Source organism: Ahaetulla prasina, chromosome 11 (genome assembly GCF_028640845.1).
Source record: "Ahaetulla prasina isolate Xishuangbanna chromosome 11, ASM2864084v1, whole genome shotgun sequence".
Taxonomy (NCBI): domain Eukaryota; kingdom Metazoa; phylum Chordata; class Lepidosauria; order Squamata; family Colubridae; genus Ahaetulla; species Ahaetulla prasina.
In genome coordinates, this window is record NC_080549.1 from 12,922,839 (window position 1) to 12,941,577 (window position 18,739).

Sequence of the window (18,739 nt, forward strand, 5' to 3'; positions counted from 1 at the left end):
TTATTATTATTATTATTATTATTATTATTATTATTAGTTCTAATTGTCCGGAAATTTCTCCTTATTTCCAGGTTGAATCTCTCCTTATTCAGTGTCCATCCATTATTCCTTGTCTGGCCTTCAGGTGCTTCAGAAAATAGCTTAATAATAATAATAATAATAAATAATAATGTTTTAATTTGTATACCCGAAGGACTCAGGGTGGTGAACAGGCAAATAAAATACAAACAGAAACATACACCATAATTAAAACAACCCTTAAAAAACTGATTCAAATTTGCCAGAAAATTTAAAATAACATTACACCCCATAAAATTACAGAAATTTAAAACCCATCAAAATTCAATTAAAATTTAAAATTTAAAATCAGGCCAGTCCAGCCATACGAAATAAATAGGTTTTAAGTTCGCAGCAAAAGGTCCTAAGGTCAGGTAGTTGTCGAAGCCCGAGGGGAAGTTCGTTCCACAGGGTCGGAGCCCCCACAGAGAAGGCCCTCCCCCTGGGGGCTGCCAGTCGACACTGTTTGGCTGACGGCACCCTGAGGAGTCCCTCTCTGTGGGAACGCACCGGACGCTGGGAGATAGAGGCCGCCAGTAGATGGTCCCGTAAGTAGCCCGGTGGCAGCGCCTCAAATATTGGAAGACTGCTATCACGTCTTCCCTGGTCCTTCTCTTTATTTAGACTAGCCATGCCCAGTTCCTGCAACCGTTTGTCCAAAGAGGTTGTAAAAAAAAAGCTTTTAAAAGGTACTGGCGATCAGGCAACTCAGCTGGGATCGTCAGAATCCTTTAAAAGCTTTTTTACCTCTGGCGATCCCAGCTGAGTTGCCTGATCATCACAGGCTTTTAAAAGGATTTTTTTACAACCTCTTCGGCCGAAGAGGTTGTAGAAAAAAATGCTTTTAAAAGTAAAAAAAAAAAAAAGTTGGCCACACCCACGCAGTCGCATTACCCCCACCACCAAACCACGCCCACAAAACCGGTAGTAACAAATTTTACATTTTTTAAATTTTATTTTATTTTATTTATTTGTCACAACAGTATATATAAGCATAAGCATGAAATAACTATACGATATCTAAGCATATATATAAGTATAAAATATACGAATTGGATACAATCAAAGGGGACATTGGGACAGGAACGGTAGGCACGCTGGTGCTCTTATGCACGCCCCTTACAGACCTCTTAGGAATGGGGTGAGGTCAATAGTAGACAGTTTTTGGTTGAAGCTTTGGGGATTTTGGGAAGAGACCACAGAGTCTCATAGTGCATTCCAGGCATTAACAACTCTGTTACTGAAGTCATATTTTCTGCAATCAAGATTGGAGCGGTTCACATTAAGCTTAAATCTATTGTGTGCTCGTGTATTGTTGTAATTGAAGCTGAAGTAGTCACTGACAGGAAGGATGTTGTAACAGAAGATTGTATGAGTTAAACTCAGGTCATGTCGAAGGCGGCGGAGTTCTAAATTTTCTAAACCCAGGATTTCAAGTCTGGTGGCATAGGGTATTTTGTTGTAATCAGAGGAGTGTAGAACTCTTCTTATAAAATATTTCTGGACACACTCAATTGCATTAATGTCCAATTGTATTAATTTCACCCAGTGATGGGATTCAGCCAGTTCGCACCACTTCGGGAGAACCGGTTGTTAACTTTCTGAACAGTTTGGCAAACTGGTTGTTGGAAGAAATCATTAGGGCAGAGAACCGGTTGTTAAATTGCTTGAATCCCACCACTGATTTCACCCCTGTACAAACCCCATCATCCTCTATCAGCATGGGATGGCTCCTTTGGTAAGAGATGACGAGAGAAGCAGTTCCGTGCATCCAGAGTAGCTAAACCGAGGAGGGAAAGCTTCTAGAAGCAGCAGAGATTCCTGACATCCTTCTCCTAATTTTCTTCTAATCTGCAGTTTTTAAAAAGCGGCAGGGTTCAGCCTTCTTCACGTCAGAGTAGCTCTGAGACCATGGTAAGGAGGCCGTAAAAATGTTTATTTTGATTTACAGGTGCACAGGTTAATTAGATTTATAGGGAAGGGATAACTGCAGCAAAGACATCTCAGTGGTATTATTCGCAGCACTCCTTCCTGAACTCCTTCCGAGCACAGCAGAATACAAACTCTGTTGACTGTAAAGTCAAGAGGGCTAAAAACAAAAAGGGGAGCTATTTTGGGAAGAAAATTACAGGCAGGAGAGGCGGAAGCCGCTATCTCATTCATTCCCCCCCCATCCTAATTGCGTTCCCACTGCAGCTTTCTGTAAAGGAAGCGACACTTGTTTTGGATTTTTGCTAGCATGTCATCTTTAGAATCCGTGACAAATAATTTAATTTCTCATCCGTGCCTGGGAACAGCCCCTAGCATTCTATTGATTGGATGGTTAAAAAAAAAAAGGATTTCTTTCTGCAAATTCATTTCCCGTAGCGATAGCACTGAGACTTATATACTGCTTCACCGTGCTTTACAGCCCTCCCTAAGCGGTTGACAAGAGTCAGCCTATTGCGTCTAACAATCTGGGTCCTCATTTTACCAACCTCGGAAGGACGGAAGGCTGAGTCAACCTGGTTGATCCGGTCAGGATCGAACTGCCGGCAGTTGGCAGAATTGTCCTGCAATACGGCATTCTAGCCAGGGGTGAAACTCAGCCAGTTCCTACTGAATCGTGCAATACAGTAAGCCCGACTGCACGAAGCCCTGCCGACCCACGCAGACGTCAAGACGTCCCTTTTTTGTGACAATTTTCATCCTCTGCACATGCAGTGTGTGCACATTTGCGAACAAGTAGGGAAGTGTCGTGTCCCACTCCTCCGCTGACGGCCGGGTCAGGGAAATCCGAATCAGGCGTACCTCTGCAGCTCTGCCAAAGTCCTAGCAAAGTCCTCAGGGCAGGCAGGAGACCAGAAAGTGACTTCAGCAAGATATGTTTAGACTTTGCCTGACTCAGAGAATGCCAGAAAGCAGATCCTTTATATAGGCCATGGGGTGTGGCTCTATGACTCAACACTTATCCAGGCCTGCCCCTCCCTTCCTTCTGTTGCCTCCGCCTATCAAGTCTTCTGACGCGAGGGTCACTCCAGTCGGCAGCTGTTGGTAATAGACCTCCCTCAGGCTCACATGCTGTGGAGGAGGGGGAGGGGTCTAGTTGCTCCGTTTGCCTGGGCATGGAGCCAGAGCTGGGGGCTGGAGGTATTTCTTCCTCTTCAGCCTGTCTGGGCATGGAGCCAGGGCAGGGGCCGGGAGGCATACTAGAACATTCCTCCGTGTTCGGAAGCAGATAAGAAGGCCCCGGCTGAGGTGAGATTGGACGAGACACAACAGGAAGGTAAGTGAATTTCACCCCTGATTCTAGCCACTGTGCCACCATGCCTGTTGTGGTCTGTCAGCAGCCTATAGAGTTGGCAACGGAGTCCCACAGCGATGAGGCTGAGATGAAGCCAGGGCCATCGGGAAGTGAGGTGAGGACTCCAGAGCCAGGAGGAGCCTGTTCCTAATGCACGCATGAGAAGAGCTGCCAGAAGGCAAGAGCAGCTCAAGCAGAAAGGACAACTCGGGAGTAGGGCCAAGAGATGATTGGCCCCCTCCCATACTGCTTAAATGACCAACAACGGCATTTGGGCTCTTTGCCGGAAGACAACGTTGATAGCTTTGTCTTCTGCTTCGTCTACGTCTTGCGTTTATTTTTGTGACTTCTGAACGTTTGCCAAGAAAGGCCTTTGGCAGTTTTTGTAATTGGACCAAGGTTTGTGATAGGACTGAGGAATTTGTGTTGGGAGGAATTTGCTTTAATTTAGTTGAAGAATGAACTAATTCCCAGCTGTTTGAATAAAGTTTGTTTTTCCACGGACTAAGTTTATTACTACCTACTTGGGCCTGGGTCACGACAATGCCACTACCATAATCATTATCCATTTCCCACATCAGTTCATAAATTTTGAGCTGTGGTGGCACAGTGATTTGAACACAGTACTACAGGCTACTACTGCTGCCTGCCAGCTGCCTGCAATTTGGCAGACCGAATCTCACCAGGCTCCAGGTTGACTCAGCCATCCATCCTTCCGAGGTGGGTAAAATGAGGACCCAAACTGATGGGGGCAAGAGGGGTAACTCTGTAAACCGCTTAGAGAGGGTTGTAAAGCACTGTGAGGTGGTATACAAGTCTAAGGGGTATTGCTGTTTTCCTTCCTTCCTTCCCCCCTCCCTTCCCCTCCCGTCCCTTCCCCATCCATCCATCCATTCCATCTAGGGTTAACCCTAACCCTAAATTTCACCTTACCCAAAGAAATTTCACCTTTTAGCATTTTGGTCTTTCCAAATGACTAGAGAGAATCCGCAAAGTTCAAGCACCTCTCAGCAGAAGCATTTGTCGTGTAGGAAGTTAGCACCCACCCACCTCTCCTAGGAAAAATGAAATATTCTAAGAAATATTAAAAAGCCAGAATATTATATTTCCCTGGATGAGAAATGGAGAAACATGGGTTTTTTAAGGCAGGAAACAGACTCACTCTTAATAGAATAGAATAGAATAGAATAGAATAGAATAGAATAGAATAGAATAGAATAGAATAGAATTTTTATTGGCCAAGTGTGATTGGACACACAAGGAATTTGTCTTGGTGCATATGCTCTCACTGTACATAAAAGAAAAGATACGTTCATCAGGGTACAACATTTACAACACAAATGATGGTCAATAAATCAATATAAATCATAAGGACTGCCAGCAACAAAGTTACAGTCATACAGTCGTAAGTGGAAAGAGGTTGGTGATGGGAACTATGAGAAGATTAATAGTAGTGCAGATTTAGTAAATAGTTTGACAGTGTTGAGGGAATTATTTGTTTAGCAGAGTGATGGCCTTCGGGGAAAAACTGTTCTTGTGTCTAGTTGTTCTGGTGTGCAGTGCTCTATAGCGTCGTTTTGAGGGTAGCCCACACCCTCCTCAATAGCCCACAGCAGGTGTCCACAAGAGATAAAGAGATAGCTAAGTCTATTCATAAGCAAATGCCCTCACCCAAGATCCAACAAAGGTAGGATCAGGCCTCTACCCATCTAGCAACAGAACTCACCCCATGGCACCTGGGGAGGTTACATCACCCAGCAAGATTCAACCAAGCTTGGGACTCAAAAGACAACCTACAAAGTTACCCCTGCATGGCCTCATGGGAGTCTGACAACCAATCAGAATACAAGCTCAATTTCAAAAGCCCAGAGAGGGCATTAAACCCAGGCACTCTCAGCATCTCTTCCCTTTTTTCCCTCTTCACCCAAGGTCTTCAAAGCGTGTGATCCTCTCCACCATTAAAAACCATCTTTCCAAACAGCCACCATGTTTCCAGTGTCTTTTTCTCCCAACTTGGAACTGAACCCAGATGGAGATTTCTTCCAACAGTCAGAAATGGCATCGGTCTCCTATTTGAGCAGGGGGCTGGATTAGTAGATCTCCAGACTCCCTTCCAACTCTGTTATTCTGAAAATCAAACATCTCACCTGTACTTTGCATGGTTACAGTTGTGTCCACGTGACTTACCGTATCATTCATGGCTTATTTATACTCTTGCAGGAAAAGAGAGTGAACTAAGTCTACAAGGTGGGTGGAGGGCAGCACCGAATGTTATTTTCTCTGCAAAACTATAACCGGATGCATAGCTGAGGAGAGAGTCGAGATCAAATTATCGGAACATGATATCTGCTGGAAAAAAAATTGAGTGGCTTCCTTGTAAGGCCACTTGGAGCACACGGCAGAACTGTCATTAGTGCTGTTTTTATTGACCAACGAGGAGGCGCGTAAGCTGGAAGAAAAAGAAGAGAATGAGGTGCTCTGTCTTGTGTAACAGAGACGATAATATCTCCAAATCGGCCTTTGGAGAGTTAACCATCCAGAAGATAAAATTGCTAAAAAGCAGTGGTGAAATCCAATTTTTTAAAAAAATTACTGGTTCTGTGGGCGTGGCTTGGTGGACGTGGTGTGGCTTGGTGGACGTGGCTTGGTGGGCATGGCAGGGGAAGGATACTGCAAAATCCCCATTCCCTTCCCACTCCAGGGGAAGGATACTGCAAAATCCCCATTATTTCCCCATTCCTGGGGGGAAGGATATTGCAAAATCTCCATTCTGCATGGGGACTCCTGGGGCGGTCTGGGGGCGGGGCCAGCCAGGAGTGGGATTTGGGGGTTCTCCGAACTGCACAGAATCTTAGCTAGAGGCTCTCCCGAACCCCTACGGATCCCCAGCAGCCTACCCCTGGGAATATCCATTGAGTAAAATTTCAGTATTTGCTTAGCTTACTGTCAACCTTTACGTTGAAGAAAACAGACTTCTTATGCAAAACAAGCCAGCAGAGAAAATGTGTGTATTTGACAAAGGTTACAAGATTCAGCGTTTCTCAGATCTTTTGAAAAGGATTCAGAAATATATTTTTTTTGCTAAGAATATGTCTGCCACCTGCTGTTCAGTTAAGTGCTTATATTAATAACTTTTAAATAATAAGAATTCAATTGCCAGTTGAAATGCCTTTGTTAGTAAATCAAAACCAGTTGAGTAAACTCTGTAAGTGATTTATGCAGTGTTGCAAACGTAATTTTAACAGACCTCCAGAAATTTGCTTGTTTTCAAAAGCAGCAAGTGTTTAGGTAAAGGTAAAGGTTCCCCTCACACATACGTGCTAGTCATTCCTGACTCTAGGGGGCAGTGCTCATCTCTGTTTCAAAGCCGATGAGCCAGCACTGTCCGAAGAAGTCTCTGTGGTCATGTGGCCGGCATGATTCAATGCCAAAGGCACACGGAACGCTGTTCCCTTCCCACCAAAGGTGGTCCCTATTTTTCTACTTGCATTTTTTACCTGCTTTCGAACTGCTAGGTTGGCAGAAGCTGGGACAAGTAATGGGAGGTCACCCTGTTACACGGCACTAGGGATTCGAACCGCTGAACTTTCGATCAACAAGCTCAGCTTCTTACTCACTAAGCCACCATGTCACTGTGTTTAGTAAGCCTAATATTCTTTATCTTACTCCTGGATTTTTCAGCTTCAAATACAGGTCATCCTCAACTTACAACAGTTCATTTAGCGACCAAAGTTTGCAAGAGTTCTGAAAAAGTGACTTATTACCGTTTTTCACAGTAATGATCTTTGAAGTGTTCCCAACGATCAAACTTCAGGTGCTTGACAACTGGTTTGTACTTACGACCGTTGTTGCATCCCAAGTTCACGTGACAGCTTTTGCAACTTTTTGACAAGCAATGGGGGAAGCCAGATTCACTTAACAACCAGGTTACTAAGTTATTGACTGCAGTGATTCACTTAACAACTGTGGCAAAGAAGATCGTGATGAATGTCTTGCTTATGTTGTGGTCCGTCAGCAGCCTATGGTGCTGGCAACCGAGTCGGACAGTGATAAGGCTGAGGTGAGGCCAGGGCCATCGGGGAGTGAGGTGCGGACTCCAGAGCTTCCAGAGGCTGACAGTAATGAGGCAGAGGAACAGGAGGAGCCTGTTCCTAATGCACACATGAGAAGAGCTGCCAGAAGGCAAGAGCAGCTCAAGCAAAAAGGACAACTCAGGAGTATGGCAAAGAGATGATTGGCCCCTCCCATAAGGCTTAAAGCAGACCAGCACCGGCATTTGGCCTTTGCCGGAAAACAACGTTGTAGCTGCGTCTTCTGCTTCGCTTTCTGCTTCGTCTACGTCTTTGTTTTTTTGTGGCTTCTGGACATTTGCCACAAAGGGCCTTTGGCAGTTTGCCTAATTGTAAGGTTTGAGTTTGAGATAACTGAGGAATTTGTGTTGGGGGCCATTTGTTTTACTTTGAGTTGAACGACGCTGGGAATGAAGTAATTCCCAGCTGTTTGAATAAAATTTGTTTTTCCACGGACTAAATTTATTACTATCTACTTGGGCCTGGGTCACAACAGCTGAACAACAGAAATTTTGGACTCAATTGTGGTTGTAACTCGAGGACTACCTGTAAAGCTCTCTCCACTACTGGACAATCGTTTTGTGACCCAGATCCATAAATACCCCCAAGATTTTCTCTTGGAGCTCCTTAGGATTATTGCCATCGAACGTCGATGGTTTGGTTTCCTTCTATTTTGAGACGCAGATGCACCAAAATGGAACCTTCGGACAGGCTTCAAATAGCTTTGAAAATTTAACAACCATTTTCAATCTCTGGAAACAAAACCAAAAATCCTGTGGATGGTCATGTGTGTCATTACCCAGTCTTCAGGCTGCTTTTGTGGCTGGACTTCTAAAGAGTTGGCCAGCTTACTAGGAAGAAAAAAGTTGTCTGAAAATGGTGGAGTTTGAACCCGGGACAATAAAATTGCCCAGACTCCAAGCTACCAATCATTTGATACTTCCATTCATATCTCCTGTGATTTACTGGTCAAAATTGAATGCTATAAGGGATAGGATAAGATAGGATAGGATAGGGTAGGGTAGGGTAGGATAGGATAGGATAGGAAAAGATAGGATAGGATAGGATAGGATAGGATAGGATAGGATAGGATAGGATAGGATAGGATAGGAAAAGATAGGATAGGATAGGATAGGATAGGATAGGATAGGATAGGATAGGATAGGATAGGATAGGATAGGATAGGATAGGATAGGATAGGATAAAGAGTAGAGTAGGATAAGGTAGGGTAGGGTAGGGTAGGGTAGGGTAGAATAGAATAGAATAGAATGAGAATAGAATAGAATAGAATAGAATAGAATAGAATAGAATAGAATAGAATAGAATAGAATAGAATAGAATAGAATAAGGAGTAGCGTAGAGTAGAGTAGAGTAGAGTAGAGTGGAGTAGAGTAGAATATAATAGAACAGAGTAGGAATAGGAATAGGAATAGGAATAGGAAATAGAATAGAATAGAATAGAATAGAATAGAATAGAATAGAATAGAATAGAATAGAATAGAATAGAATAGAATAGAACAGAATTTTTATTGGCCAAGTGTGATTGGACACACAAGGAATTTGTCTTGGTGAATAAGCTCTCAGTGTACATAAAAGAAAAGATACCTTCATCAAGGTACAACATTTACAACACAATTGATGGTCAATATATCAATATAAATCATAAGGATTGCCAGCAACAAGTTATAGTCATACAGTCATAAATGGAAAGAGATGGGTGATGGGAACGATGAGAAGATTAATAGTAGTGCAGATTCAGTAAATAGTTTGACAGTGTTGAGGGAATTATTTGTTTAGCAGAGTGATGGCCTTCGGGGAAAAACTGTTCTTGTGTCTAGTTGTTCTGGTGTGCAGTGCTCTATAGCGTCATTTTGAGGGTAGGAGTTGAAACAGTTTATGTCCAGGATGCGAGGGGTCTGTAAATATTTTCACGATTTTCACAATTGAGGAGGAGGGGGGAGAGGAGGAGGAGGAAGGTGGTGGAGGAGGACTGTGGGATCCTTAGTGCTCTTTGAGCTTGGTGGTTTTCTAGCTAGCAGGCATTTCATTACCCAACTAAGCAGCAGCATCAGTACTAGAACGGAGTAGGATTTATGAAGTTGGAAGAGGAAGAGGAAGAAGAAGAATTATTGATGTGCAAAGATCTTTTTCTCTTCTCTTCTCTTCTCTTCTCTTCTCTCTTCCCATCTTCCATTTGCAAGGTTCCTTTGGCGTTGCCTTCTTCCTGGGGCAGGCTCCCCTGCCATCGGAGGAAGAGGAGACAAAACTGGTGGGCTGTATAAAGAAGGAAGGATAGAAAAGCAGCTGCAGAAGCATTAGAAAGACGTTCTAGAGCAGAAAGGACCTCTAGATTATTTCCAGCCGGAAGCAAGGTGGTCGTGATTTAAAGGCAGCAGAGGGCAAGTGATGGGTTGGTCTTTGCCAGCCGCAGAAGAGAATTTCTTCCACACCTGAGTGATTGTTTATCAGGGCGAGGAGAAGGTGGCCCACAGAAATCTGGAAGAACCCCTCCTCCAGGGGTTGTTGTGACACAAACAGTCCCATTATTTGGCTTCCGTATTCCTTGATAACCTGTTAACAGGCACCCACATGGCTCAGGTCGCCTGCAGCTCAACGCAACCGACCGTAATGTTCTCCCTCAGAGAAGCTTCTAGAAAATGACCAATCAGGGTCTTCCATCAGCCCGGATTATGGAGCTGAAGAGACATTCCCCTCTCTGCTTTTGTGTCATCCACCCGGATTTTTCTGCAGCCTTCCGCTCTCTCTCCCCCCACCACCACCCGTCTCCTTCCATGGTGGACTGACCATCCCTTGACATAGCCAAGGGATCGGAGCAAACAGGGGGTGGGGGGAAGCCACAGCATCCTGATCCAAATGGCCTCCCCTCGAACCGTCACCATCGTGGCCCTCTCGGTGGCCCTGGGGCTCTTCTTCGTCTTCATGGGGACCATCAAACTGACCCCCAGGCTCAGCAAGGATGCCTACAATGAGATGGTGAGTCACTCCCAGTGGTGGTGGGTGGTGGGTAGACATCTTGCCAGCTGGCTGCACTGCTACGGTAGGGGCTTGGCCACCAAGGGCAGCAACGCTCGGAGAGGTGCAAAAAGGTGGACGGAAGCTACCACCCAACCGTCTCCTCTTTCCTTTGCTCAGGATTCTCTCTTCCCATCTTCCATTTGCAAGGTTCCTTTGGCGTTGCCTTCTTCCTGGGGCAGGCTCCCCTGCCATCCGATGAAGAGGGAGACAAAACTGGTGGGCTGTATAAAGAAGGGAAAGATAGAAAAGCAGCTGCAGAAGCATTAGAAAGACGTTCTAGAGCAGAAAGGACCTCTAGATTATTTCCAGCCGGAAGCAAGGTGGTCGTGATTTAAAGGCAGCAGAGGGCAAGTGATGGGTTGGTCTTTGCCAGCCGCAGAAGAGAATTTCTTCTACACCTGAGTGATTGTTTATCAGGGCGAGGAGAAGGTGGCCCACAGAAATCTGGAAGAACCCCTCCTCCAGGGGTTGTTGTGACACAAACAGTCCCATTATTTGGCTTCCGTATTCCTTGATAACCTGTTAACAGGCACCCACATGGCTCAGGTTGCCTGCAGCTCAACGCAACCGACCGTAATGTTCTCCCTCAGAGAAGCTTCTAGAAAATGACCAATCAGGGTCTTCCATCAGCCCGGATTATGGAGCTGAAAGGAGAGAGGCATTTTCGTTTCCCTCAGAAAGCAAGTCTATCGCCAGCTCTTTCTGTGTGTTTTTCCTTCTTCTTAAGGAATCGGGTGGTGAGATCCAGTTGCGTGACAATGCAGGCAGTCAGACCAGGAAGAGGTTTCTTTTTTTCCTTTCTTTCTTTCTTTCTTTCTTTCTTTCTTTCTTGCTTGCTTGCTTGCTTGCTTGCTTGCTTGCTTGCTTGCTTGCTTGCTTGCTTGCTTGCTTGCTTGCTTGCTTTTTGTCTCTTCCAGGAGGTCATTCATAATGCAGTAATATTCACTCATATGACATTACTGAAATGGCCAGACTTGTAATTTCTGGGAACAAATAATAGTGGAACTTTCTAGCATGGTGGGGGGAGTTTCTCTTCTCTTCTCTTCTCTTCTCTTTTCTTCTCTTCTCTTCTCTTCTCTTCTCTTCTCTTCTCTTCTCTTCTCTTCCCTTCCCTTTCCTTCCATTCCATTCCATTCCATTCCCTCTTCTCTTCTCTTCTCCCTTCCCTCCCCTCCCCTCCCTTCCCTCCCCTCCTCTCTCCTCTTCTCTCTCCTCTCCTCTCCTCTTCTCTCCTCTCCTCTCCTCTTCTCTCTTCCCTTCCCTTCCCTACCCTCTCTTCCCTTTCCTTTCCTCCCCTCCCCTCCCTCTCCTCTCCTCTCTTCTCCCCTTCCCTTCCCTTCCCTTCCATTCCATTCCCTCTTTTTTTCTCTCTTCTCCTTCCTCCCTCCTTCCTCCCTCCTTCCTCCTTCTCTCTCTCTCTTCCCTTCCTTCCTTCCTTCCCTTCCTCCTTCTCTCTCTCTCTCTCCTCTCTTCTCTTCTCTTCTCTCTTCCCTTCCCTACCCTCTCTTCCCTTCCCTTCCCTTTCCTCTCCTCTCTCTTCTTTCCTCTCTTTTCTCTTCCCTCCCCTCCCCTCCCCTCCCCTCCCTCTCCTCTCCTCTCCTCTTCTTTTGCTACAGTGCTAATTATCACATGAATGACTTGCTTTGCCAAGGCATTTCAATTGTTTTGAAAAGCAAAAAGTAAAAGGAAATCCTAGGGGTATCATATAATGTCAACTGCTTGTAAACTTCAGGTCCTCCTTGTTTTGGTTTTTTTTTTTCCCCTTATCCCGATAAGTGTTATCTTTATTTGTATTTCCAAGACCTTGATATCACTGGTCAACTGAACTGCTTTTCCTTTTTAATTAATGATATTTGCACTGGTGTTGTATCAAATATTCCTTTCACTAATTGTTGTACTCGTCTGGTTCACACCATGTAGCACGGTTTGGTTTTCAGTTTATTGTGACATAATCTCTCCATGATTTGCAAAACATGTTTGATGGCATAGTGGGTTGTAAGGATTCAGTTGCGGCTAAGCTCACAAACAATGGGCTTAACCCAAGGTGTAAATCTAGTCATAACAAGCTGTGACTTCTTGTGATGGATGAATGAATGCATCCTCTTGGGCAGGATACATATCTCATTTCACCCAAGATACTAATGCTTATTTGTGATGTAGTGTATTGTCTGCCACTGCGATTTGAAAGGCACGGATTATGCTTTGACTTAACTGTGTGAACCAGCCAGTGGTGCACTACACTACTCACTAACTAAACCATAGTTAAGCATATCATAGCTTAACATTGTACAAACAAGAGCACTATGACACAGTGTTTTTCGGTGCCTTGCTATAAAAGGATGATGTATAAACGCTGCAGGTTTTCAGGTGATACGTCATGGCTCCGTGGCTTCTTTATTTTCCAACTCCTTATCTGAAAGAGAGTTTTTACAGCTTTAGGAAGTCTGGGTTGCTTTTCCGTATTTATAGAGCTGTGCATCATTTTTTTTTAATGGTTACAAGAGTTCCTCTCTGCAGCTACTTTATACACACACACACACACACACACACACACACACACACACACACACACACACACACAAATACATTTGGATGATTTTTCCCACCAAACCAATTTGTTTTCCCAGGAGTGGATGAATTACGTTATGTTTTTATACAATTTCCATTCTTTAAACCGTACACCGCTTGGTCAGGGACTGTAATAGCAGGAGTCTGTTCACGACCTTATATTATTTTATATTGGAAGCTGATCTCTCAGAATATAGGATATTTATTGCTGCAGTTGCTGCCTTTGTCTGATCTTGGAAGCCACGCTGGATGGGAAGCTGGGGTGAAAGGCTGGAGTGGGAAGTCAGGAAAGACAAAATCCTGAGTGAAGGCAAAGATGAATCATCTCCATGCGGTTCTCAGGAAAGCCGCCTGCCAATGAAGTCAGAAACTCAGCTAGATTCAAAAGAGATTTTTCTTTCAAATAAATTAATTGAGAACAGCACAGTTGTCCAGCCTTTTGGTTTGCCGGGGCTGCATTGAGTGAAGCGAAATCATTTGGGCATATAGTTAACAAACTAACTCTTTTTTTCCTTTTTGTATTTTTGTTATCCCATGGTGCCAATTACTAGCAATCCAGGGCCACATGGGCTGTGGGTTGAACACACCTGCTCTATATGCTCCACATAAAAGTGGTTTTTAGTAGCTCATATATTTGACAAAGATTGCTCATGAACCATCCCTGGGAGCTGAATAAATTATTGTTACCCCATTCGTCCACCCACCCACGCACTCACCCATCCATCCATCCATTCCAATATTGTCTACTGACTATACCAATGCAAGCATCCGTCAAATCATCCATCAATCCATCCATCCATCCATCCATTCCAAGATTGTCTACTGACTATACCAATGCAAGTGTCCATCAATCCATCCATCATTCTATCCATCCATCCATTTATCCATCCATTCACCCATCCATTCCAAGATTGTCTACTGACTATACCAATGCAAGTGTCCATCAAATTATCCATCAATCCATCCATCCATCCATCCATTCCAAGATTGTCTACTGACTATACCAATGCAAGTGTCCATCAATCCATCCATCATTCTATCCATCCATCCATTTATCCATCCATTCACCCATCCATTCCAAGATTGTCTACTGACTATACCAATGCAAGCATCCATCAAACCATCCATTCATCCATCCATCCTTTTATCCATCCATCTTTCTATCCATCCATCCATTACAAGATTGTCATACCAATGCAAGAATCCATCCATCCTTCCATCCATCCATTACAAGTTTGTCTACTGACTATACCAATGGAACCATCCATCCATCCATTATTCTATCCATCTATCCATCCATTCATCCATCTATCCATTCCAAGATTGTCTACTTATACCAATGCAAGAATCCATCCATCCATCCATCCATCCAGATTGTTTACTGACGACACCAATGCAAGAGTTCAATAGGAAGTTCTCCATCCAGAGAAGCTAGAATCTAAGACCTTCTTCATCTAGACTAGGTATTCTACCACTGAGCTATGGTCCTCTTCTCCAACCTTATCATACAAAATACCGATGGAAGAAGATCACTTGGTTCATTACTGTCCATTTCCTCCCCCTTTCCCTGTGATAAGATTGGCGTTTCCTGTTTGACTGGATCCAAAGCCGATCCAAACTCTGCCCCCTCCGCTTCCCAAGGGTGACATCATAAACTATAACTCGGGTCCCAAACCAGTCACGAATGCTGAAGCTCGTCTTCTTTTGCTTACAGAAGCGGGCCTACAAGACCTACGTGAGGGCGCTGCCCATGCTGAGGAGGTTGGGCATCAGCTCCATCATGCTCCGCAAGAGCATCGGCGCCCTCGAGGTGGCCTGCGGCATTGTCATGACCCTGGTTCCGGGCCGCCCCAAAGACGTTGCCAACTTTGTGCTGCTGCTGCTCGTGTTGGCCGTGCTCTTCTTTCACCAACTGGTGGGTGACCCACTCAAGCGCTACGCCCACGCCTTGGTCTTTGGGATCCTGCTCACCTGCCGTCTGCTGATTGCACGCCAGCCTGAAGATCAGCCTCCGGAGAAGAGGACCCTGACGGTCAACGGGGAAGAGCAGCAGTTGTTGGCAGAAGCGGCCCCAGAGAAGGGCAAAATCAAAGTCTCCTAGTGGGTGCCTCTGCCCGGGACCTAAGGACCCTCTTTACAGCTCTCTCTGTGCAGAAACAGCTACAACAGGGCCAACCGGTTTCTTTTTGTCCTTGATTGGTTGATTGGTTTTTGGAAAGGGTTCCGTTTTGGAGCGTGGGGGAAATCCTTCAAGCGGCCAGTTCAGTTTCAACCTGGCTTGATGCACTCTGAACCTCTAGAGCTGCCCTTTCTGCTATATAGCCCTCCACCTCCCACACACCAGTGCGTCGTCATCATCATATACTGGAACTAAAAAAAAAAGAAAAAAAAAGAAATGTGTCTCTTTGTGTCGAGTGTGCAAGTGTCCATGTGCCTCTGTGTCTCTCTTTTTGCGTGCATGTGTGTGTGTGAAAGAGGTGGACAGCTGAATTGCTTTGCCTGAATTGCCTCTGTGCCAAAATGCAGTCCTTCAGGGGCAGAAAGCCTGGTTTCGGGAGAAGGGGGTGGAATTCCCAATGCAGTCTCTGCTCCTTCACTTTCCTGGTCCAACTTACGCCAAGTAATGCATGTCTCCCCCCCCCACCTCAACTTTCTCAACAGATAGTTAAAGGATCTTGCAGGGACAATCATTAATCCATCAGGCCTCTTCTCTCCCAAGTCTGTCTGTCGGTAGTTGGCAAAAGATCAGGGACTATTCCCGTGATGGCGAACCTACGGCACGCGTGCCCAAAATGGCACATAAAGCCATTTCGCACGGCACGCACGGCCTTGCCTGTTTGTCTTCCGGGTTTCTGGCACACATGCGCTGATCAGCTGTCTTCTGCGTGCGTGGCAGTGCTGAAAACCAGTGTGTGCATGCACGCCGGCCAGCTGATTGTCGGTGCACATGCGCGGCAGAACCCAGAAGTTTGGCTTTTCTGGAGTGCGATCCCTTCACACACGCGGTGGTGCCAAAAAACGGCATATGCGTGCATACCGGCCAGCTGATTGTCGAGCGTTCATGCGCCTAAAACTTGGAAGTTTGGCTTTTCCAGAGTGCAGCCCTGTCGAGGGCGTGCATGCCAAATCTCGCCAGTGTTTGCCATCACTGGACTATTCATTATCTGTCCCTGTGTAAATTTGCACCTTTGGCCATCCACGCTTATTTACAAGAGTCACAGATTAAGGCCGTGTTTTTCAACCAGGGAGACTTTAAGATGTGTGGACTTCGATTCCCAGAATTCCCCAGCCAGTCCAGGGTTGAGTGCTTTCAGGTGATGCTAACAGCACGATCAATATTTGTTTCTTCTTCTGCATAGGTCTCTCTGTTTAAACCAAGACATTGTGAGTTCTCTGTGAATGAGAGGTTTTTATTGTTCAGTTTGGGATGAACACGAAAGGCAAGTCTCGACTATCAAGAGAAATACGTTTTTAAAGGCTATATATAAATATAGGTGTTGCTTTTCTCCGTATTGTCTGGTTTGCATTCTCCTCCTGCTCTTCTCCTCCCCAGCCCTTGCCCAGTTTATAAAAAAAATAAACTTTTGGAAATTTGAAGGAAATTTGCTTTTTTTTTTAAATTATGGAGACGTTGCAATTCTTCGCATATATATTGGCGCCACCACATGTATGACTGCAATGGCTTTTATTGTGCCTTGTGTTGGTTTTTGAATGACAGGAAGCAGAGTCAAGAACCCCGGCAAATTCTGTTGGAACATATTGAAATGTGTTGAAATGAGATCTGAGAAGATCTGAGAATAAGCCCTGAAGGCAATGTTTCCGGATGAAAAAACAGCATAGTCAAAGGTGTTTGGGAGAATATGACGTCTCCATCAGGTATGGTACATCATTTGTAACGTACTCATGACATCCGGAGGCACATAGCCTGTGACCATAGAGATATAGGGCTAGATTGCCTGTTATCCCAACGAATAAGTGTTGTGTCTTGCCCGCTCTCACAGCAGACGGGGCCTTCTTATCTGCTCCCGAACACGGAGGAATGTATGCCTCCCGGCCCCAGTCCTGGCTCCATGCCCAAGACATGTTGTGTCTTGCCCGCTCTCACAGCAGACGGGGCCTTCTTATCTGCTCCCGAACACGGAGGAATGTATGCCTCCCGGCCCCAGTCCTGGCTCCATGCCCAGACAAGCTGAAGAGGAGGGGGCACCTCCCGGTCCCAGCCCTGGCTCCATGCCCAAGCAGGCTGCAGAGGAGGGAGCACCCCCCGGCCCCAGCCCTGGCTCCATGCCCAGGCAAACGGAGCAGCTAGACCCCTCCCCCTCCTCCACAGCATGTGAGCCTGAGGAAGGTTTATTTCCAACAGCTGCTGATTGGAGTGACCCTCGCATCAGAAGACTGGATAGGCGGAGGCAACAGAAGGAAGGGAGGGGCAGGCCTTAATGAGTGCTGAATCATGGAGCCACACCCCATGGCCTATATAAAGGATCTGCTTTCTGGCAGTCTCTGAGTCAGGCAAAGTCGAACTTATCTTGCTGAAGTCACTTTCTGGTCTCCTGCCTGCTGTGAGGACTTTGCTAGGACTTTGGGCAGAGCTGCAGAGGCAAGCCTGATTCGGATTTCCCTGACCCGGCCGTCAGCGGAGGAGTGGGACACGACAATAAGGTTGGCAAATAGTCCTTCCAAGAAATCACTGCTAAAATGACTGCATGACGGTGGTGGGATTCAGCCGTTTCTCTCCACATCGGGCGGACCGGTAGCGGCGACTGCGAGAGGCTCCGCCCACCCACCCGGATGTAATGCGTGAGCACTGTGCGTGTGCAGACGAGGCGCGTGCGCTCACGTTTGCGAACCGGTAAGGAAGGCAAGTGAATCCCGCTGCTGCTGCATGATCCCCGGTCAAGTTGTCATGCATAAAAAAATACAAGATTCTCTACAAGCAGCGGGTATTTTTCAACATTGAGGCTGAATTCTGTGGATGGTCTGTGCAATATGGCCGCCATCTCTTCCTACAATTGCATGGCGAAAATACTGATGTACATTTCATATTTATTTATTTATTTATTTATTTATTGGATTTTTATACCTTCTCCCGAAGGACTCAGGGCGGTTTACAGCCAAAGATAAAAACATAAACATAAACAAACATTAAAACCTTATTAAAAAACTGATTCTAAAAATTTGGCCAAATCAAATTAAAAACTAACATAAAACCATCATAAAACCCCAATTTAAAAGTTTCATTAGGCTAGCCCCGCCCAATGAAATAACAGAGTCTTGAGCTCGCGTTCGAACGTTCGGAGGTCGGGGAGTTGGCGCAACCCCGGAGGCAACTCATTCCAAAGGGCAGGGGCCCCCACAGAGAAGGCTCTCCCCCTGGGGGTCGCCAGTCGACATTGTTTAACTGACGGCACCCTGAGGAGGCCCTCCCTATGGGAGCGCGCAGGCCGATGGGAGGCTGTTGGTGGCAGTAGGCGGTCCCGTAAATAACCCGGTCCTGTGCCATGGAGCGCTTTAAAGGTGACAACCAACACCTTGAATTGCACCTGGAAGACCACTGGAAGCCAGTGCAGACTGCGCAGGAGAGGTGTTACATGGGAGCATCGCGGTGCTCCCTCTATTACCCGCGCAGCCGCATATCAAGATTAAGAGGGGAAAGTAGGTCTGGATTTTATTTTTCCATGCCCTCTGATCCCATAGAATATTGGCCAATATGTCAAGAGATTCA

General features: G+C 45.7%; 2 protein-coding genes across 3 annotated transcripts in view; both read left to right on the forward strand.

Annotated features, from left to right (window-relative positions):
- The first annotated feature begins 10,142 nt into the window (after positions 1 to 10,142).
- Positions 10,143 to 16,625, forward strand: TMEM35A (transmembrane protein 35A). Its single transcript, XM_058197205.1, has 2 exons — positions 10,143 to 10,404; positions 14,729 to 16,625. The coding sequence occupies exons 1-2, from the start codon at positions 10,285 to 10,287 to the stop codon at positions 15,113 to 15,115; spliced, it is 507 nt and encodes a 168-aa protein (XP_058053188.1). The 5' UTR covers positions 10,143 to 10,284; the 3' UTR covers positions 15,116 to 16,625.
- Positions 16,626 to 16,738: 113 nt separating this feature from the next.
- CENPI (centromere protein I) overlaps positions 16,739 to 18,739 on the forward strand; it is a 30,708-nt gene continuing 28,707 nt past the window's right edge. Inside the window, exons 1-2 of one of the 2 annotated variants that reach the window (XM_058197203.1) lie at positions 16,739 to 16,890; positions 17,378 to 17,866. The gene's annotated coding sequence lies outside the window, so the exon portion shown is untranslated. Of the gene's footprint in view, positions 16,891 to 17,221; positions 17,867 to 18,739 lie in introns of those variants that run through there. The other variant, XM_058197202.1, reaches the window with a different exon arrangement.